At 38.0% G+C, this 22498-nt stretch overlaps 2 protein-coding genes across 6 annotated transcripts in view; one reads left to right on the top strand and one right to left on the bottom strand.

Moving 5' to 3' along the window:
* The first annotated feature begins 775 nt into the window (after positions 1-775).
* Positions 776-6281, top strand: LOC579639 (nudC domain-containing protein 2). 5 transcript variants are annotated; one of them, XM_030980268.1, is made up of 6 exons: positions 776-854; positions 2675-2861; positions 3280-3328; positions 3896-4047; positions 5086-5217; positions 6084-6281. In XM_030980268.1, exons 1-5 carry the CDS (start codon positions 832-834, stop codon positions 5161-5163), a joined length of 489 nt encoding a protein of 162 aa, XP_030836128.1. In that variant the 5' UTR covers positions 776-831; the 3' UTR covers positions 5164-5217; positions 6084-6281. The 5 variants fall into 5 exon arrangements, with proteins under 5 accessions (XP_030836128.1, XP_030836127.1, XP_030836132.1 ...); XM_030980267.1 differs by having other exon boundaries at positions 5086-5228; XM_030980271.1 differs by having other exon boundaries at positions 794-854; positions 2662-2861.
* An 8438-nt stretch (positions 6282-14719) lies between these two features.
* The window catches only part of LOC579706 (gem-associated protein 5), a 28765-nt gene continuing 20986 nt past the window's right edge, over positions 14720-22498 (bottom strand). Inside the window, exons 21-26 of the mRNA XM_030980266.1 lie at positions 19818-19937; positions 19443-19659; positions 18576-18708; positions 17751-17911; positions 17274-17427; positions 14720-16314 (exon numbers count right to left, since the gene is read on the bottom strand). Coding sequence (XP_030836126.1) covers positions 15218-16314; positions 17274-17427; positions 17751-17911; positions 18576-18708; positions 19443-19659; positions 19818-19937 — 1882 coding nt within the window. The 3' untranslated portion in view covers positions 14720-15217. The remainder of the gene's footprint in view (positions 16315-17273; positions 17428-17750; positions 17912-18575; positions 18709-19442; positions 19660-19817; positions 19938-22498) is intronic.

The following is a 22498-nucleotide window of genomic DNA, read 5'->3' as shown; positions in this document are numbered from 1 at the left end:
CTCCCAAAAGGGTGTCGTGACTAACAAAACAAAACAAATGGTTTGAAAAACATTAACTACTCGTGCCCCCCCCCCCCCCCCCCCCCCCCCCCCCCCCCCCAGCACTCCGCTGACAGAGACCGCTCTCGCTATACTGAGCTAGCTAGCTAGGTTAACGCACACATTTCTGCATTACTATCCTGGCCGGCTGTGTATTAAAAGCTGTGCTTTTGATTTTCAACATTTCAAACACCACTGTTACAAACACAACTAATTTCACTAAAAATTGGTACTTTATTGACAATGGATGACACCTAAATAGCAATAAAATAAATGTTTTCAACTTACTGATGTTAAAAAGAATAATTTAAAAATTCAAATTGTAAGTCTAGTGTCAAATTTGCCGATCAATCCAATCGTTTTTAGTGTGTGCCCGTTTATGCAATATTGTGTGGTGTGTATGTTTGTGTATAATGGGGGTGTTTCACAAAGATCCTAAGTTGAACTTATCTCTAAGTTGGACTTAAAATTTATGGGAAGCCATTAGCATCCTTGAAAATATTTTGTAATTTTTTTTTAGAAGGCATAAAATGTTGATTTAAATCGTTCATATTTTCTATTATCATGGGAGATTTCATGTTCTTGATGTGGAATTGATGAAAAGTCTAAAATACTCCAATTTTTGCTTTTGAATATATTTCATTTTAAGGCTCCAATGGCTGTCCATACTTTTTAAGTCCAACTTAGTGTTAAGTTCTACTTAGGATCTTTGTGAAACACTCCCCTGCTCACAGCAAGTATGCAGTGCTAGTGCTAAAAGTCAATAATACGCATATTTAGTATTGACTCTCTATGCTTTGCTGGATTGGGTTAACGTGAGTATAAAGTGTTAATTCGTAAAAAGATGGCTACCGTGTTCTAGCTTTTAATCAGAGAGATAAAAGTATGCAATTAAGCCCCGTAAGGCATTGGTCTAGACTACATAGCTGATCTCTTATTAAATGATTCCATTTGCTGTTTGGCACATAGACTCTACCGTCCACAAAATTCGAATGACCCACATGCTCATTTCTGTGTTTGTTGTGCATTACTAATATTAGAGGATAAAATTACCGACTAGCAAGCCGTTAAGTCCGCCCACGCCCGGGCCGCGTCTTTTCCCCCCGTAATATTAATATTAATATTTAATTTTGATCTCAACCACACCATACCAACGCAAATATTCATAGACTGTATTCATATATTCATATATTCATATAGAGTAAAGCCAAAGGAGCCGGTAATCGGCCAGCTCCAGTTTTCGGCCGATTGGTTGGATGCAAGGTAAAATCACTCTAAAATACATCGCATAATAGCATAACACATATCCCACACATACCATACCATGCCAGTATCACTGAAGAACCACATTTGCAATGGAAAATATATCCTAAAATATCACATTTTAGCGATGTAATCGCCGGTCCCGCTACCCAAATCTGAAAAATCGAGTATCTTACACGTGTCTGTAAGAAATATGGGTACCATAAAATGAGCTTTATTTCAAGTAATTTTCAGATTTAGAGCCCGATTTTGTGCTAGTCGCAAGCTCAAAAGTATCTCATCGCATGTATTAAATCAATGCAGCCGCACACCGCGACGCACACACGATATCTCTGTCTAATTCAGATTCCAACTTCCGATCACCGCTGTGCCTGTCTTCGGCCAAGCGAGCACCAGGGAGCTCCGGCGTGGCATACCTGCTCCGCCCGCTTGTGCTGTACATCAGCGCGGAAACGCACGGCGCGCACGAGCGCTTCCTATTGACTTTGTACATGCGGCCGTAAACTGAAACGCTCGGCCGATAACTGGCTCCAAAACAGTGAAAATTGAAATGAATATTGTCATGGCAATTCGTGATTTTTTTCTGGGATTCTTTTTTTGTTTAAATAATAATAATATTTGCTTCATGATTTGAGCAAGAAATGATAATAAATAGGAAGTAAAGAGTCCTAAAAATAGGATTTTGTCTTAAGTGGCCGAAAACGGGCTCCTTTACTCTATTCAAATAATAATATGCAACGCAGGATGGCAAGGTTAGGTTTTAAAATGTAGCGCTCGGGCTGTTCGTTAACTTAAAGTTAAATTTGTAATAATGGCGACGGTCTCTTCAAATTAGTTGAATGGGTAATGACCAGTAATGTCTCTGTGGTGTTGTGCCAGAAAACGTTCCTATTTGTTCCAATATACCAAATGACTAAAATGTCTTTTTTATTTAGAGGACCTAGATCTATATCTAGACTAGATCTATATAATATATATTGAGCAGCCACTAAACAGAAAAACATATAATAAATAAATGATATTTTTGTACAAAACCAATTGGAAAGTTGTCTGTGACTTAATCACATTGAGATTCACAAAGATTTATTGATATCACATGATTCATAACTCTTATTATTGGTCTGATTTATTTGAAACTTTTTCCAATCTGTTTCTCTTTTTCTTTTTTCATACAAATAAACTTATAACAAAGGTTGGATTGCCCTCTAATTAGGGTGCCAAGTTGTAGTTCATAGCCTTATTTTGCCACCTTGCGCAATAAATTTAGAGTTAGAGTGCTTTAATACACTACAGACTTCAAACTGTTTGAAGTAACATTCTTTAAGAATGAACATTCATACCTTTTTTCTTCTTCAATAGATTGTTTTTATAGTGTGATGGCTAACTTTGATGAGAAGAGTGGTGTGGTACCATGTTTAACTGCCTGGGGTTGTTGGTATCAGACCATGGATGAGGTCATGATTGAGATCAATGTACCGCAGGGAACTACATCCAAGGCAGTCAAGGCTAACTTTGGAGTCAATACTATAACCTGTTCAGTCCCAGGATTTGAAATCAAGGTGAGTGCTACCAGGGGCAGATCCAGCCAGCGACAAGATGAGGGGCCCAAATCTTGAGAAAAAAATTAGCGCTGACTCAGCCGGCCGGTGAATAAGAGGAAGGGGGGGGGGGGGGGGTCCATTTTTTGAGAAACAATTTTGCGGCGATTCATCCAACCAGTGAATATGCGGGGGGGGGGGGGGGGGGGGGTGATGGAGAGGAGAACCACTAATTTTTTTAGGTGTGGCCGAAAATATTATTATTTTCTCATTTTATTTTTTGGGTCGGGGGAGGGGACTGCTTTTGTTTTTTGTTTTTAAAAAAGCTTAAATTTTAGGACCGTTAGACAGACAGAATGATGTAGTGCATATTGTATAATACAGTAACTGAAATTGCTAGCTATGTATATGATTTGTATAATTTTTTTGTCATTTCCAGGGAGAATTGTATAGCAGAGTAGTAGCTGATGAATGCCTGTGGAGTCTAGGTAAGCTGTCACTTTAGAATCTATTCTTGCTCACATGATAAGAATGATATTAAGGTTGAATTCTTATGAGAGAGTGGGTAGGAGGATGGTAGAATGAGAGAGAAAGAGGAGGGGGGGGGGGCTCGGCCTCCCTCTGTATTATTTAGGGTATGCGTATGCATGTTCCCTCCTTTTGAAAACACCCCCCTAAGTCTGGTGTGTAAAGTCAATACGGGCCGATTTTTTATGTATTACGAGCCAGACTTTGTTGCGTGAATAGTACCCCTTTATCAGAGATTTTGGGAAAATGAATGCAGTTTGTCTGTCCCTGAGTGGGGGCGCTGGGGGGGGGGGGGGGGGGGGGGGTGTTGGAGGAAAAGAGATCTCCATCTGTTTCTCTCTCTCTCTCTTTCTCTCTCTGTCGTTCTCTCTGTCTCTCTCACTGTCCCCCTCTCTCTTGTTTCATGGTTGCATTATTGATGCATGTTTGTAGTTCTCTACTACATTGACACAAATTCAGATGGGTAATTAGATGACATAACATACTCTCAAAGTTTTATTTTTCAATATTATTTCTTGCTTTACCAGAGGACAGAAAGCTAGTGAGAATGGTTCTGACCAAGTCCAATCGTCAAGCAGACAACTGTTGGAAGTCACTTCTCAAAGGTCAATACGAAGCTGACCCTGTCACATTTGATAAGATGGAAAAGAAGCTCACGTTACAGAGGTTTCAATATGAGGTAAATAATCATTGCTAATCTCTCTTATCTTTACCTCTCTGAAGATATTTTATTTCAGAGAGTGGGATAGAATGACTTTTAGTTTTGAAATTCAAATCATTGACCCCACTGAACTCTAGTTTGGTTGCAAGTAAAATGATAATCATTGGGCAGGATGAAACAAGGTAAAATATTTTGTATGCATGTCTGTAAAGTCTGTAAAACTGAAGATCTTGTAAATTGTAATTCATATACTAGCTGCACCATTTCTGCCCTTTAAGAGAAATTGCTCTGCACTTATTACTATTACCAAGTTGTATAGATATATTGACTGCGATGAGAGGCCTGGCTGTTTTTATAGGCTCAAGGGGACTTTGCATCCTGCCATGACCCGAGGCGCGCCTGGGTTTGCAACGTCCCCGAGAGCCAGTATAGAAACAACAAGGCCTTGAATATTAAAGCAGTCGATATGTATTTTATATACTGAATTGACACTAAAATCTACCAAGAATTCTTACCTTATCCTTTTTCTTCAGTTAAGATTGGTTAAAACATCACAGAAAATCAGAGACACAGTCTGTTAATCTTTGCTGGAAAGATGACTGAATGTTACAATCATTTGGGAAACGCAGACAAAAAGCACTGTATGGTATCTGCACTCGCACTAAGAAAATTTCAACACGTAAACCAATGGGGATCTCATCAAAATTTTACTATTTTTCTGGTACCCGGAATCTTTAGGGAATCTCACTCATGAACTATTAACCATTACTGGCATTGTTCGTTTCTTTGTGGGAATGGCTAAAATCACGACTCCAATTTCGACCGATCAGATAGCTAGATTTCTAAATAGAGGTATATAATAATAATAAATATATACCAGATGGGGAGAAATTACTTGGATACTTATTACATGCTTTCTCTTGGCAGCTTAGCTAAGTCTGGGATTATCATAAGAATTAACATTTTGTATTGATTAACATCATCAATACTTTTTTTCTAAAACATCCAATCAGTAACAAAAAAAGTTATGATATTTTGGTTTGCCCCACCTTACAGCACCCAGGGTTTGATTTCAGCAATGCAGACATATCAGGCAATTATACAGGAGGGGGGCCCCAGCTACCTGGGGACTAGGAGGGGGGCTCCAGCTACCCGGGGACTAGACCAAACAGAGAATAAATAGCTTCGGTGAGAGTCAGGTTAGAGTCTTTATGAATGGTCCACCGTAACCCTCTCATTTCATGCATGAATATAAAGTACATGTGGACCAGATTAATTGGGTGTTTGGGTTTAATACATCCCAGTTTCCTTTGTACTTTGAGAGTTGAGCAAATCGGTGCAACACAATGTACAGACAAGTGTGTTCTTATGATATTCAAATGCATATTAGCATTTTTTTTTACAAGTGGTGGGTCAGTATGTAAGATTATTGTATTTTATGTATCATCTTCACAAATTGGGGGGGGGGGGGGGTTGGCATTTAGGCCTACATTCAGGTTCTCATCAAAGTTTGTTACGTGTTTCATGCATGGTAAATGTTTAAAGATTGAAAATGTTACCATTGCATACATGCCAACTGTTCAGATTAAAGAGGAACATTCCTCTTTTTGGGAGAAGATAATTATCATTTTAATGCAGGTGTTCCTCTTCCTGTACAAATTTGTCTGTAGTATTGAATAGGAGAGTTAGGATTGTTCCTCTTTTTTTTTGAAAATAGCATAATTTGTACAGATTTCTGATTTTCAAATGTTGGCATGTATGCCATTGTTTATTATTTGGGGATGAAATTATACAGAGTGGAAAGAAATGATCTATTTATGCATAGGGAATTCTAATCTAAAAGACTTGAGTCAAGGGGCCAATAAATGATACTCCTGGTTTTTGCTTAGCATTGCATTAGAAGCATAAACAACGTTTCCTTATGGCGTGCAAATTGAGCTGGCTGTCTGCTGCTGTGTACAATGTATTTTACTCATCATCTCTTTGTAAATATTTTGATTATTCTCACATTGATAATATGATGATTTTTCTTTTTTGTTCTTTTTGTACTGCAGTATGTGGATCAGTTTCCTTGAGACAGTGACATCTGAAGAATAACATCACATAGATATGTGTGAATCACTCTCCATGATCTCTAATTTCTTGATGAACTTTTAACTGATGTTCTAAGAGCTCAGTTAAGTCACACCACATCAAAGGCTGACTGACTATCTTTGCTTTGTGAATCTAGCAACTAATGGATTTCTTTCAAAGACACAAGATAAGTGGATATGTGAAAGACACAAATTTTACAACAAAGGAAAGAATTTATTTATTTGATTGAAGATCAACACACAAATACTTCAAAATAATTGTCACAGGAGACCTAGTCAAATTAGAGTCTCATTTATGACGAAGAACAGTGAATTCTCCCGTGATTATGATGATGCTGATTAAGAATGAGGCCATTGTTCTTCAATATTGTAAACTTTGGGCTTTCATGATGCCCTTCTTACAGTGAATGTCCCATGATCACAGTGACATTGCAATACACCCTCACAGCTGTAATTATATGTGTCTTACAACAGTCATTCCGTCATCTGATGATAGAATTATGGACTGTAGATGGCGGCAAATAACAAATAAGAGAGATGCACAAAATCCAACATGCAAAAGAAATTGTCACGATAGTGTTTTCATCAAGGCCTTGGCTCGTTTGGTATCTGATGAATCCTTGGCTATAACTGCATTATCATACGCCTGTTTGTTTGTTTGTTTTTCCGGGGGTGGGGGAGGGTTCATGTTTACTACTTTAGTTGAACCTTATTCTATATGTTATCTCCACACTATTCTATTTACTGATGGCATCAAAATCAGTTGGTCTTATTACTGACAAGAAGGCTTAGAATGCCCTGTAATATCATTTTTAATTGTCTTAGGGGAATGTACCGCATATTTTGTAACAGATTCTCCCTTATACAGTAGGCTTGCGGGTGCACCATGTGAGAGAGAGAGAAAGAGGGTTGAGGAGTCCTGAAAAGGACTCTGACTCGGTAATCTTTCTTGGGGGTGTGTAGTCCTGAAAAGGACTGTTTCTCCCTTGTTAATTCTATGAAATGGAAGTGTCGTAGTTGAGTGGTTTAAGCACTTGGCTTGAAATTCAAAGGTTGTGGTTCGATCCCCGATATGGCACTAATGTCCTTTGGCAAGGCATTAATCTTCATTTGCCACACTCAACCCAGGTGAGGTAAATGGGTAACTTCCAGGAATTAATTCCTTGAAATGCTAGAGCGCTGTAATGGCAGCTAGGCTAAAGACGGGGTAATAAGAAATGCGCCTCGGAATAGAATATCTAGATAGATGGCGCTATGGAAATGCCTATTATTATTATTACTATTAAACAGGATATTCTAAGAATAAGATTCATTGGGTTCCTTTTTTGCCTGGAATGTTCAGAAAAATAGGGTGTTTGAACTTTGAACCAAGTAATAAAAGGGTTTGTTTTGGGGTCCCATTTGTCTTGTTTACAGACTAGGTTCCCTAGGGGTTGCTCACATATCAGTAACAAAAAATTCAGCGTATGAAGAAAACATATAGTGGTCGTTAGCTTGTATTTATTAGCTTATGTCCAATGCAATTTTACCTGTACAGTTTATTGCTTTCATTATTGGTATCTTTATTGTTATCGATGGTATGTGACCAGCCATATATCTGATTTCAGATTTTATTTTCTTGGTAATGTTTATTCATGTGTATTCCATGTCGAAATATGTAAAAACATTGCAAATTTACATTTCACTTACCTCCATCATGCGTTTTTTATTGACTCATATTTTTTTGTGTGGTTGCTGACATCTGTCATAACTTTATTTTACTGATAAGCTGGTTGAAATCTAGTTTTCTCCCTTCGCATGTTCTTTTTTTTTTTAAGCCTTTAAAGCCATTGTAGGAGCCTTTTGGTTGTCACAACTTCAGACTTTTTGTATTAATGTGAAACCTGGGCCCTGTCTTGTAAATAGTTGCTATTGCCTTGAATTTATTAAGTCATCCATTCAACCGTAGATTCACAACAATATCCTATGTCTCTTGTATGATGTTGCAATATGAACTCAACTTAATTTGTGGTACATTCAGATTAATCACAACTTTTGATAAGATGGGGATGGTGCCCAGAAGACAATTTCATAACCTTACCAATTCAGTAAAAGAGTTATTCTAACCAAGTCACATTAAGTGTATTGGATAGTCTGTTTGACCTAGAATCAATTACCAAATTTTATTAGCTATGTATTTGTTACGTGATGAGAAAATCATGAAATAGAAAATGCTACACTCAGAATGTATATACACCTGTACATGTATGAGGTTAGTTATGTAAGATATGTTTATTTTTTACCAGTGGTTGGAGATGTAGTGAAATGAATGTATTCACAATGTATTATAAACAAGCTCTTTGTCAGACGATTGTTTACCCTATGGATGTCTTGATTAAAATGAATATTGCTTTTCAGCATCCCAGGGGAATGATTTTTAGAATGCCAAAGCAATTTTTTAAAAGTTGAAAATATAAATTGACTTTTCATTTGTGGAGATTGAGGGGAAATGGCCTTATGACATCCCATGGAATTGGTTTAGGAAGACCTAAACAATTCTGGAGGTTGAAAAGCTGCATTAGGAAACTTTGTACCCCTATCAATTTCCCCTAACTGGAGAGTGCAGCTCTGGATTTGTTTTTCTTTATGTTCCATATGCTTTAAATTAGCACTAAGTGTGTTAGGTAATGGCAGGCATCCTGAGTGTTCAATTGTCTGTACTAGTTCATGACATCATTCAAGTCCATGCATAAGATGCAATTGTGTTGAAAATGTAAATGAGCCTGTGGAAAAGTGAAGTAATAAATCTGTTGATAACATGTATAAAAAAATGTTTTTGGATGTTGTTTGTAAGGTTTGATCTTAAAGAATAAAGACCCACTGCACTACTTATAGCTACTTGCACCCTCTATAAAGCAAACAATGTCTAATTGGTGCCTGTTGGTCCCCCATGATCCTCTTTTTCTTATGTTGTTGAGATAACCACCTGTCAGCGACCTTACAAGGAGGTCTAATCCCTCTGGCCAACCTCGTGCACACACGCTTTAAGAGATGTGTGTTGAATATAGATGCTCTGTTCCATACGGTCTTATATCAATCTCTCTTTCACATACATGACTCAGTCTGTAAGATGGTTAGGGATACTAACTAACAATTTATTCAAGATTATTGGAAGGTGAAATTGTCAAAAATTTCTTTTTAAATAAGGCTTGAAATGATGTGTTAACTCATTTTCCAAATTTGCATACAAGTGTAAATATGCTGATTTTACTCATTTTGTTTTAATATTTCCTTTGAAATTTGATCCTTCAAATCAATTTCTCCTTTTTTTTACTGTTTTGAAAGCTAGCCTATGGAACACATAATATGAATTTATTTGATGATAGATTATAGCGAGTAGTAAGATGAAGTTGAGATGTACTGTGTAGTTGTTTTGTAACGTGTACATGCTACTAGAAGAGGAGTTATGAACTCTTGGAAAGGATGTCGCATAAGACACGGATTAAATCTGTTTCTAAGGAATCTTGTTGCATTTTAGGTGTGAAACAGACCAGGGAAATGCAAATTTGTAGTTAAATTCTCATCTCCCAGCAGATGCTAAATCATTCACATGGGACTAGCTGATATATATCCTATCTCGCTCTTTTAGATTCACTGTTGATATACTCCAGGATTGTATTACATTTGAATCATCTTAAAGGGAAAATTGGCTCTAATGTCAAGTATGAACACAAAGCAATGGGCAACTGCTGATTTCCTGTGTGAGCTACCTTGGATAGTTTTGTAAATTGGTGATAGATAGTCCAACTATTTAGATTCAATGGTAGGCCAACTCCATGGATGTGAATCCCCCACTCAGCATCAATATATCTTAAGGCCATTAAAAAAATATACATGTTTAGCGTCCCTGCCCGCTTCCTTTTTTTAAAGAAAAAAAACATGAAAAACACTGCTAAAATGGATCTATTTCTTATTAAATTTTTTTTTTTTTTTTAAATGCCGGCGGCCATCTTGAAAAATAGCCCAACTGTCAGGGAAAATTTACCGAGCAGCCATTTTGAAGAAAAAAAAAGGGCCTCCTCCTTCCTATTTTTCAAAAATGTAAGATGTTTTTTATTTTATTTGGCCTAACACATACATGTGAGTTAACCATATTGTATCTGCTTTCTGTACGTCCGATAATCCATCAACGTGTAGATCTACTTGCGATGATTTTCTGTAAAGATTATCTCATCTTAATGAACATTTCTCTAATTAGGCTAGTAAATCTAATGAGCTTTGAATGGCTTACCTAACAAACACCAAGCAATACAAACCAAATCTCATAATGCCCTCCATACAGCCAGTATATTATTAAACCCACATCTTCTCAGCTAGTAGACGATGGAAAGCGATTTGAGTTGGATGGATGTAATCTCGTCACTCTATTGGGAGATTATATACAAGGGTCAATTTATATAGTGCAGCTATTATACAAATATACTCTACTGTGCTGTGATGGAGAAAAAAAACAGGTGTAATATAGGGGGAAAATCAGGAATTCGCCACAAGTCTTGCATAGGCATTCTGAACAGGCTGCAAATTCATTATTTGTAAATCTGGCAAACCAAACAAAAATCCTTTACAATAATCAAGCCTACTGCTATGCATGGACGAGGCTTTCACTGTGTTTCAGATCTAATAATGTATAGATGTGATGGAGGTTGTTTAACATATAAATGTCAGATTTGCATATGTGCTGGATTTGAGCTTTCTCCATGTTTAAACGAGAATTGAGCCATACACCAACATTTCTCACAGAGCTTGATGGTTGTACTTCTGAGTCTCCAAATGCTTTATAACTAATATTTATCTGTGCTACTTTTCTGGATATTCCAACAATGAGAAGCATGGTTTTTACCTCATTAAGCATCAGCTTATGATGGAACATCCAAGAACAGAAATGTTGTATACATGATTACATAAGAAAGAATGAAGCTGTGAATAAGAAAGAAGTATGTATTGGGGGTGAGAGGGATAGAAATTTAAAGTTGGTTAGAGAGAAAGAGATAGCAATGGAGTCATTGAGTGAGAAAGAGAAAGAGAGAGAGAGAAAAAAAAAGAGAGAGAGAGAGGAGAGAAAGAGAAGAGAGAGAGAGGGGGAGAAAGAGAAGAGAGAGAGAAAGAGAAAAGAGAGAGAAAGAGAAAAGAGAGAGAAAGAGAAAAGAGAGAGAGAGAGAGAAGAGAGGAGAGAAAGAGAAGAGAGAGAGAGAGAGAAAAGAGAGGGGGGGGGAGAAAGAGAAAAGAGAGAGAGAGAGAAAGAGAAAAGAGAGAGAAAGAGAAAAGAGAGAGAGAGAGGAATAAAATGGGTAAAATATGTTTGATATGAAAATGTTGACAAATTACATATGTACAGTGAAACTTTCTGTGTAAGAATCTTGAACTTTATGGCAAGTAGAGTAAAAAACTTTCCTTTTATTTTGTATAATTCTCTAGGGAGTTGTATAGCTGTATGGCTCATGTAAGAGAAATCACACGTATGTGATCTTGCATACATCAACTTGATGGATGCCAAAAGTAGGATCAAGATAGACTATCGGAGAGATTCTTCTGCTGCCCAAATGAAAGGGCTGTTCACACACAATTTAAAGCTTATCTGTACTAGTTTATAGAAGGGTTTAGACCACCCTGCAAGGTCACTGGACAGGTGGTTATCTCATCAACTTGGCTCTCAATTAACATAAGAAAAAGAGGATCATGGGGGACCAATGGTCACCGATTAGGCATTGTTTTCTATATAGAGGGAGCAAGTAGCTACAAGTAGGACACTGTTGCTTTAAGACAGTTTTTCAAACGTAAGCCACAAAATTTCACTAATTAGTGAGGCTGCAATCTTTATTCAGCGCTCATTTGTGCACTTTTAAAAATACCTATCAGAAAGAGGGATAAGAATATTTAATTGGATTATATTCCACATGTGAACAGGTGGAAAAAAAGATATTTGAATCTTGTTTCATATCTCACTTTTTTCCTCTTTGAAAATGAGCCTGGTGTGCATGCAATGACGATTCCCAGGGGGTGTCAAAGAAATCCTTCTTGTTAAGCATGATCCCTGTACCTGGTCAATCTTTCCCTATATGAGTTCATGCAATAGCCATTATATACATGTATTATGAATTCATACAGTGTAACTTGGTAAGGAGAATGCTGTATTTTGTTATAACCAACTCTCCATATTCTGTATTTTACATCGTTTTCCCCACCCCAATTATGTAGGCCTAAATATTATATGTTACATAACTCCCTGAATGTCTAGTCAAATACTTCTGGTACACTGGACATTCACTTTATAATGAGAGGAACATCCTTGATACAAGATAATAACCTTTAAAGGTAAAGACCAGTTATGGTCATGCGATTGCATTGTGAAAGAAAGGTTGTGGAATCGATCAGAAAAGGTTGATCATCTAGCATATAAGTATTGGTGTGTACTGCAAGGTTCTGGAATCTTCAAAATGATAAGAAATATGGCCCAGTCTTCGTAAAGTTACAAGCACTGTACACAGAAAGATGTATATGGGACTATACGCACACGTGCACGACACATGCGTTTATCTCTCACAGACCATGTAGATAAACTAAATTACCAAATATATGAATTAGTAGGTGGTTTCCCGGCAATTTTTTTATCATCATGTATTAGTCAAAACATATTCTTTCACATGATTGGTAATAAGAGCTTCCATTTCATTTTTTGAAATTGGGGCGTTTCCAATACTGGTCTTTACCTTTAATATTGAAATCTTGTTGAATGCATATCATGGCTCAAAACAATAGAATATCACAACAAGACAAATAATAATCACCTTCTTATAATGATAATTTGTTTGACAGTGTTCTTTGTACAGTCAAACCTGCTTTAGTGACCACCTGTCTACAAGGACCACATTGTTTGTTTCCCTTGAAATGGTTTTTCATTGAAACATGTACTAAGGGAACCTGTCTACAAATACCACCTGTCTACAAAGGTCACTCTTTGTGTTTCCCTTGGGTTTGTCGCTATAGACAGGTTTGACAGTATCAAGGTTAAGCTGTATCAACTGGTCTTGTGAAATGATGATTTGAACTGAATACACATGCAAATATGACAGCAAATATAGACAATTATACTGTTTAAAAATATTAATGTTTTAAAAACATTTATTGAATGATAAGGCCATGATTTGACCAGCATCTATCATAGTTTGGCAAAGCATATCAAATAAAAGAATAAAAAACATACATTTCCAATGACAGCCATGGTTTTTGGTTGACAATAAGTCTCTCTATTCTTCAGGTGAGACATTTCTAGACTGAAATCAAAGATAATTATTTTTTTCTTTGTCTTCTAATTATAATTTATTTAAAAAAATCAATATTAGAAGAGAGAAGTAACAGGAAAAAAAACAACATATCTTCACTTTGAAATTGTAAATGCGGAGACTTTATAATATTCACCATGGAAATGAAGTTGGTTATGTTTAACATATCAGAAATCATGATATCATTGCATAAAATCGCATCTTGCGAAAAAATGGTTATTTAATACAAGTTCTTTTAATAAAAAAAAAAAAACAAACTTCCAAGTCTTTCATGACTGTTCATTAAAGCATCAACAAGTATATATTTCAAAATTCCAGCTTTTATGGACATACACACATTATTTGCAAGATGTTGTTAGCCTTATATTGAGTGAACTAGCCTTGTAGCATCCTAGGTTGTTTGGTATGCAGCATCAAACCACTTATTACACTATAATCATATTTTTGTCAGTCAGAGTTTCTCCAATTTGGGGGAATTTTTTCACAAATTCCTTACCCCGAGTATTAAAGAGCAGCAAGTGTTTTATGCACACTGATCAACACACGTAGGTACCAAGAAGCCTTTTGTACAACAAACACAATCATGCACACTTTTCTGTTTATGTTCTATTCATTTCACTGCTTTCAGAGATGTGTCCTATTCATCCTACATGACTAAAACAAGTAATGTTTTAGGAAAGATTCTTAATGCCACATAAGTGCCTTGTTTTTTTATAATTGTTGCTACCAGCTAAACTCATATATAGCCTTTTTGTCCAAGTTAGCAGCAACAGAAAAAGATCATCCTTTTGAAGGAGTTCTAGTAGTGGTGGAAAACTAAGTCTTACTGAATCCAACAGAACTTGAGCTGCCTGTTCAGATTCAAAATAAAAAGACAACTGCTATACCTGTTTGACATATTTATAACAATTTCTAGTCATGGTAACAAAACACATTGAAGATAGAAAATGAGGAAGACCATGTCAATCAATAAACACCATACATGTAGTCCAATATATGGTAAATAATTCTGACTGCCTTATAGGCACCTTTGCTGGAAAATGCAGTTCCTTTGCCACAACTCAAAGTTTCATAACATAAACCATAAACTTTACTTTAAGCATGACTCTACAAGTTTTGAACTTAAGTTAATCATCAAAAGCATTGAGCTGTCTGCCAATGATGTTTGAATGTCCAATGCTGGTAGAGTCAGTTTGACCTAGATACATAAACGTTGGCACATTGTATTCAAAGAAATGCTGACAATGCAACTTTTACTTTTCAATTAGTTTCAGTATCAAACTAATTTAGAGGCACTATATTTATGTCACCACATGCAGTCCAAAAGAAATAATTTTCAAGCTTTTTCCAATTTCCAAACATAGCACTCTACATATCAAGATCCTTGTACTGAATGAGATCACTAATCATGAAATCTGTGTAGTCTTTGGACCACTTAACAAACTAAGGCAAGCTTTGATCTTTTCTAATTAGTGGCAAATCAAACCTTAAGGAGATAAATAGAGTCCAAAAGAATAGCACATTAAGACAACCTCTGGTGAATATTTCAGTCATTCATGTATGAGTAAAGGTATGCAAAGTGCTTTGACCAATCAGTTAGGTGTTCCAACAAAAACTTGTTTTTTACCTCTCCTCTGGCTGGCTGTTTGAGTTTCAATGGGGACAGTGGATGGATCTCAAGATGAATGCAAATCAATTCAGTGGATGTAGGGCTTTGTCCTCACTTCAAAGGTATAAAGATCATATCAATTCTGATTATAGACCTGTATCTCTTTCCTATTTCTTAGCCTCTACGATGCATGCTGAATCTCTGTCTGTCTTGTCATTGTCTTCAGCTGCTCCGTTAGTTGCTGTTTCTCTCATTATTCTCTCTTTGGAGGCTAAACTCTGATCCATGTCCTCACTGGTAAGCTCTTTGGGTGGAAGGGTCTGGGGTAGCTGTGTGCATACAATGCTGAGGACAGTGGGATGTTCCTTTAAAAGGACGTTCTTCATGGAGCTGATCAGAGCAAGATCTTTGTCTAATGGGTTATGCAGGGCACCACTAGTGGGTGGACACTCCAATGTCTGTCCACTGTTTTGTTTCTTTCCTTCTGTTTCATGCTTGGACTGTTCTGCTGGATGTAGCTCCTGTATGGCAGTCCTACCTGGAATGTCATTCCTGGAGCCAGAAGGCATTTCTTCTCTACATGATCTTTCTGCATCAACAACTGCTTCCTCGCTTGTATTGACTAGTATGGTCTGAGACGTATCACTCAATGTGGTAGCTTCTCCTGTATGAGCCTCGGGACAACTTCTCTCATAATCAGTGCCGTTCACATATCTCTCATGTTCTCCATTCATGGCCTGTGAGGGAAGAGCAGCAACATGTGTTCCACTAATACTGTTCAGTATCCTATCAACCAGCTGCTCTTGTGTCAGGGCCTGGTTACCAGCTAGAGGTGGGTCTGGTGTCATTGAAAGACAGTCTACTTGCTTGTCCTGTGATTCTGAATGGCACAATGAAGACAAGGATAATGGCCATGATGTATCCCTCAGGACATTACTCTGAAATAGATAACCTTCAGTACGGGGGTTCAACAGCATGCTATCATCGTCATCATCGTTCACCCGTTCCTTCACGACATCATCTCCCACGTGTGCATCATCCTTTTGATTATCTTTTTGTTTTCCAGACAAACTATCCGGATCACCATCTGGGACATTCTGTAATCCTTGACCTTTGACCTTTTGTGGTTGTCCATGTGACTGACAAGCATGTAGTCTTGTCCTAAAGTGGTAGAGTTGAGTGAGTCTGTACTGTGCTCTCAGACACACCAGCTTTGGATTGAGATCAGGTTGGTTGATTGATGACATCATCACTGACTCTTCACCTGTGCAATCAAATAACAGTGACCTATTCATTTCATGTACTTCTAACCATTTGGATGAACAAACTATTAAAAATGTAGTTTATCATTTTTGGCAGTCTACTCATGTACTTAAGTTATACATGAATCTATTGCAAAATGTTGAAGAAAAAAAAGGGGGAAAAAAAAGAAAAAAAAAATTAATTTGAAAAAAATTATCAGTACCGGTACTGGCAGCCTGTAAAAGGTTTTTGCCTTTTAACAAAATTGTAAAGCGTTACTTTTTTTAAGGTATCATTTTCCGACACAATTCTTTTCTTGGTTTCTTATTAGAATATTAGAATGGTACCTTCTTCAATTAGGAAATATAAAGTTTTTAATAGCATGAATAAAATAAGGATTATATGAACTGTATATTGGAATCAATTAAAGGTAATACAAAGTTTTGGTATGGAGTCATGAATTTGGTTCAATTAGCATATTGGAAGCATATGTGATCCTATAATATTCAGTGATCGTTGTCGCGGTTGAAATCGAGTCTAAAGTTATGAAATTGTAAATAATACACTCTTTATGTTGTATAGCTCCCTCTCAAGGTCAATATATTAATTAAGCTATAAAACAATGTTTCTTGACTAAAATCGACCAATTAGCTATTCATTTGGTAATTAGATATCACATCTATATATTCTGAGATTTTCATGGTCGCAGCTACCACTGTACGGCCGTAGGCGCTATTTGACATTTATCACAATTTACCGGGAGCACCGGTAAATTTTTATATTCATTTTTTCTCGAAAGCAGAAGTGTTTTAGGGGCTAATTTTTCTAGTGTTTATAATACATCCACAGGGGCATCCAAATATATAAAAACTGTTAAGAATCACTATCCACCCAATTTTTAAAATTTACCAAAACTTTGTATTACCTTTAATGCAAACTTTGATCTTTCCACAAGTCTACATATCCTGAATTATTGGTTACCTTGGGGCAGTATAATCTGAAGAATACCAACGGCTACTGCTGGATGACCTGATGTATGACATAGCTGCACTGCTTCAGCTACATGACCCATCATGACCTCAGAATGACCTGACCTTTGACCTAGCAATATCTGCTCTGCAGCATATCTCAACACCTACAAGTATATGGAAAATATAATTTGTCTAAGTAATCATGGTATGTACAGTTGATTCAACTTGTCATGCTTGTAAAAACTGAAAATGTTTATAATCATGACAAGTTATACAGGTCTATAACACTCTATATACATGTCAGAATCACAAGGCAGTACATAAAACGTTGACCTCTTTCACAAATATTCTGAAGTGAGACGGGACAAAAATTCGACTTCATTCGGAAAGGGGGTATTATGGCCAAAGATAATGGATGGCCATAGTGCTCGTTTCACATCGAGACTTTTTTGTTTCCATTATATATTATACAAAGCATTAAATATACCTTGTTGATATCATGGGCTACGTCATATGGCATCCCACCACTCAAGCACTGCAGATCAGGTGATTGATCACATGACATGTCTGCTCTAACCAGCAGTGTTTCTACTACAGGAGCTCCATTCAATGTAGGGATAGACCAAACACATCCATCATTACTAGGCTCTGTAAGGAGAAAATAATCATAAATTTATTGCACAACAAATTACCATTAATGGTAATTTACACTGCTGGGATTTGGCAAATGAATTAACAATTTCAGATGTATAAACTCTTAATTTTTTTGTTTAATTCTGTGAAAATACGTGCTCAAGGTCAGGAGAAGGGCTTAGTGTTTCTTTACTTGCTTTTCTGCTATAGTCTATATATCAATGCAACTTTGTGGGATGCAAAAGAAAATAACTCACAAAATACACATAGACCACATCCATACTGATAGCTAAAGTGCTGCTACAATCTGTATAAGAGAGAAGGCGCACTTTGATTTTTGCACATTTGCTATTTAGACCATTTCAGCCCAAAGTTAGGTACAGACATGTACATGTATGTAAGACCCTAATAATACTAACAAACTACTGAACATATGCATCATCTGCTGAATCCGGGCTAACTCGGACCAAAGACAACTCGGCCTAGCTGCAAAAACGGTCAGTTTTTGTCATTCTGCCCTAGCCCTAACCCTAATTCTAACCCTAACCCTAAACCTAACACTAAACCTAACCCTAACCCTAAACCTGCAAAATCTGATCGTTTTATGCAGCTGGGCCGAGTTGTCTTTGGTCCGAGTTAGCCCAAACCCATCTGCTCATGAAATGTGAAAGAGGCTTACCGGTCCACTGAATCTTTGGAACGCTCTCAGTGTGTATGTGAGTATGGCCGATATTATGATCTGTTGTAAGGTATCCTTCATGGGTCAAACACCAAACCAGAAGCTCATAGATGACAACAAGTGAAGCATACACCTGAGAACAGAAAGAGATGTGTGACACAATCTTTACAACCTCAATAATAATCCAACAAAATTTAAACAAGCAAAATATATGTTCAACATGGGGAAACAATATAAATCACAAACCATATCCTAATTAATTGCTTTTTCCATGTCATACATATTAGGAAAACCTCTTTAACTATTAAAAACTGATGAAATGCATAGCTAAATTAAAAAATGGTTTTCCTTTCAATTCATAACTGGTCCAAGAATAATCCCCCTTTACTCAAAAATGCTGTGCTCAGAATACAGAGTATATGAATTGACATTCAGAGTATAAACTGACATTCACACAATCCTCTATTTCTATAATTTTCTTAAAGTAAAGCCCCTATTTTCAGTGGGTCCTACATTTCTATGCAATATTTCTTAATCTACACTTTACCAGTAGACTACTACTACTACTAATAATAATAATAATGATAATAATAAAAATAATAACGTTTTATTTACCCAGGGTAGCCACTTCAGTTACTAAACTGCTCTTCCAGCGGGCCCTGCATAACATAATATGTTATTACTACCCTTCTCCAACTAATATGCTGAGCGCCTAGCTAGAAGGCAGAAGGTCCCATTATTATAAGTCTTTGGTATGACTCGGCCGGGGTTCGAACCCACGACCTCCCGTTCATGAGGCGGGCGCTCTAACGACTGAGCCACCATGCCTGGTTTACAACTTCCTTCATTACGCTGAATGACCCTTACCTGATATTTCTTATCCAGTAAGAAGATATCAACAGCCTGCTTCCACTGACCAGTCAATAAACTCAGGTTTAAGAATCTAGTTGCTATGGATACCACTAGCCCCTCCTCTGTACAACCAGACAAGATGGCGACATGAAGGGCAGTTCCAAGAGCTGCCACATCCCCCTTCCTGGTCAGTAGCTTGATAGCATTCATTGGCTGGTTGAGTGCCAAGTAGCTGGAAAGTCAATAATTATAGCTAGGATTAATAAATTTGTCAAACCATAACAAATAAAACTATATTATGAGCAGAGTAACTTTATTTTCAAAGAGTAATTAACATAATAATATAAGGGTGGTGAAAGGTGAAATAAAATAGAATATCTCAAGTCTTACCATCTTGCAGCAGGCTCATAGCTATTGTTGCCTTCCAGCTGATTGGCCCAGGTCAAGTAGAGGTCATGAAGAACTGGGTCAGAGGGCAACAATCTCACTTGGGCAAGTGCAATGGCATCCCTGAACCAGGAATGATAAAAACATATCATAAACTAGTTATGTCACAGCAGTAGGCCTGCTTTACATCTGTTGTAATATGGAATGTTGAGGTAATTATGCCATAATGTATTATAGTGTATTGGTGCATTAGTGTATAAGGAATTGTAGGTGGAGCAGTCTACAATGTAAGCTACCCCCCTCCTTCCTCATCAGACAATAGCCTTACTTTCCCGCCTTTTTGGGGGTACCTGTATTGCCCAATGTACTGATACCCTATAGGCATGATTGGGGATCCTATTGTAAGTTTTAGTGGATGAGTGATTTTCTTTTGTTCGGGGTCTGTGCACCCAGAGCTGCTATAGCAGGGACAGAGAGACATTGTAGATTGGAGAGAGAGGAGAGAAGCACTAATTTGTGCCTGCTAATGGAGATTGTTATTTACTTCTGGCAGATCACAATTCATGGCTGCATGTGGTGAAATCTCCTTATTTGATGAACTACACTTTCTACAATAAGGTGGAAGCTTTGTTTATGATCAGGGGTCGGACGACAGCATATAGCGTTAGTGTTGCTTCGTCGTTATAGTATTGGCCGGGGCTGTGTTTTCTTTGGTGAATAAATGCAAGACTAAAGTTTACGTTGGACTCCCTAGCTGTTGTCATTTCTGAATCCCAACAATGGTGTCAGAAGTGGGATGACTGACGGCGAGGGACAACTGGACTGAGATCATCTGCACGGATACTGACCAACCTCCAACTTCTTGCGGCCGTGACGTCGTCGGCTGGCGATATTTGGTGTCAGCAACGTCCGGAGGCAAAAGTGAACATTGGACAGACAGTGAACATTCAACAGCCTCGGTCAGATACATTGTGACCATTAATGAATTTGAAGAACATGTTCATGTAATGATACACATGATTGATGATTTGTTCGTTTAAGTTTGCTTGTTGTGAAATATTATTGTTCCTGTTGAATTTCATAATTAACACATTTAAGTGCAGGAAAATGGCCCCTACATCTACGACAACAACTGTGACAACAACAACAACAACTACCACGTCGACAGCATCATCCACACGACCTACTATGACACCAAGGGAGCAACCTTCAGACATGGACATGCTGTCACAGTTCTTTCGTCGTTCCATTGGGCTACAGAGCATTCTCCAGAGCAACTTGCCCAAGTTTAGGGGAATACCACAACACGCAAACGACATTGCACTATCGGAATGGCTTGAGGAGTTCTATGAGATCACTGCTCAACACAACATGGAAATGGGCAGTAAGGCCAGACTTCTTGTAGATCACCTTGCAGGACCGGCAAGGGAGGAAATTATGTGCCTTAGTGAATCCCGAAGACGTGATTTTGATGAAGTTGTAGCATGTCTTAAACTATGTTTTGGCTACGAGGAAAATACACAGTCGTTGAGCAGCAAGTTCCATAACCGCGTACAGAGAGAAGGGGAATCGCTTTGTGACTTCAGCCGGGCCTTGATACGCCTATACATAAAGCTGGAGAAGGCAGCAATCACCCAAGCCCAAGGTGAAGCTTTGGCACAATTAAAAGACAAAGCTTTGAGTGACCAATTTGTAAATGGCGCACGTGAGGCTTGGGTCAGGAGGGAGTTGAGACGCATCCAATTAACTCATGGGCCCAGTGGGTTCAATAGGATGAGAGCAGAGGCACTCCAGCTTTTCCAGGAGTCTCCAACAGCTCAGCGTACCAGAATCAGAGAAGCGGACGTCGAGGTCGGACGGGTGGTCACATCAGATTCTGCACATCTTCTGCAACAGATGGTAGACCAACAGACAACTATTATGACTGAACTAGAACAGCTGAGAGGGGAGGTTACACGATTGAAAAATGCCAAACCTCAGAGAAGGAGGGTGAGTAGTGGATGTTTTCATTGTGGTCAGAAGGGACACTTTATAAGGGAGTGTCCCAACATGACACATATGCCTACCAACATATTCCCCGCTGCTGCTTCTAATTACAACTTCTCGGATGGACCCAGAAGCCAGAGGAATTACGACTTTCCTGCTTGGAGTCAGGAGTCGGGTACCAGGAACCAGGATAACTTCAATTTGCCTGCAACGCGTTATCAGGCTCCATCCCAGCCACATGCCATCCAGAGGAATTATGATTTTCCTGCTTGGAGTCAGGAGTCGGGTACCAGGAACCAGGATAACTTCAATTTGCCTGCAACACGTTATCAGGCTCCATCCCTGCCACATGCCACCCAACGTCACCTTCCTCACCAGGATGTCACCCCGCAGGCGGAAAACTAGCTTCCTCTGCTGTTGAGGGCAAAACAGCAGGGGACAATGAACAACAGGACAAGACAGAAGAGCCCATGGGACAAAGCTCCCATAAGCTACAAGCCGACACGCCTATAACAGACAAGAGGGAGATTGACACAGAAACGAGATTTGCACATTCCAGACAGACCACTTTGGAAGAAGCTGCGCTGACAATAGATGAAATAATGTGTGACAGCGAAACAGAATTGGTTTCAGAAAGTCCGACCGCAATAGCAGAAGTTGCCGGCGTGAAAATTGGTTGCGTCTTAGACACTGGAGCA

The sequence above is a fragment of the Strongylocentrotus purpuratus genome, unplaced genomic scaffold, assembly GCF_000002235.5.
Source record: "Strongylocentrotus purpuratus isolate Spur 01 unplaced genomic scaffold, Spur_5.0 spur5_scaffold_11, whole genome shotgun sequence".
NCBI lineage: Eukaryota > Metazoa > Echinodermata > Echinoidea > Camarodonta > Strongylocentrotidae > Strongylocentrotus > Strongylocentrotus purpuratus.
This window is presented reverse-complemented; position numbering and strand designations above follow the sequence as displayed.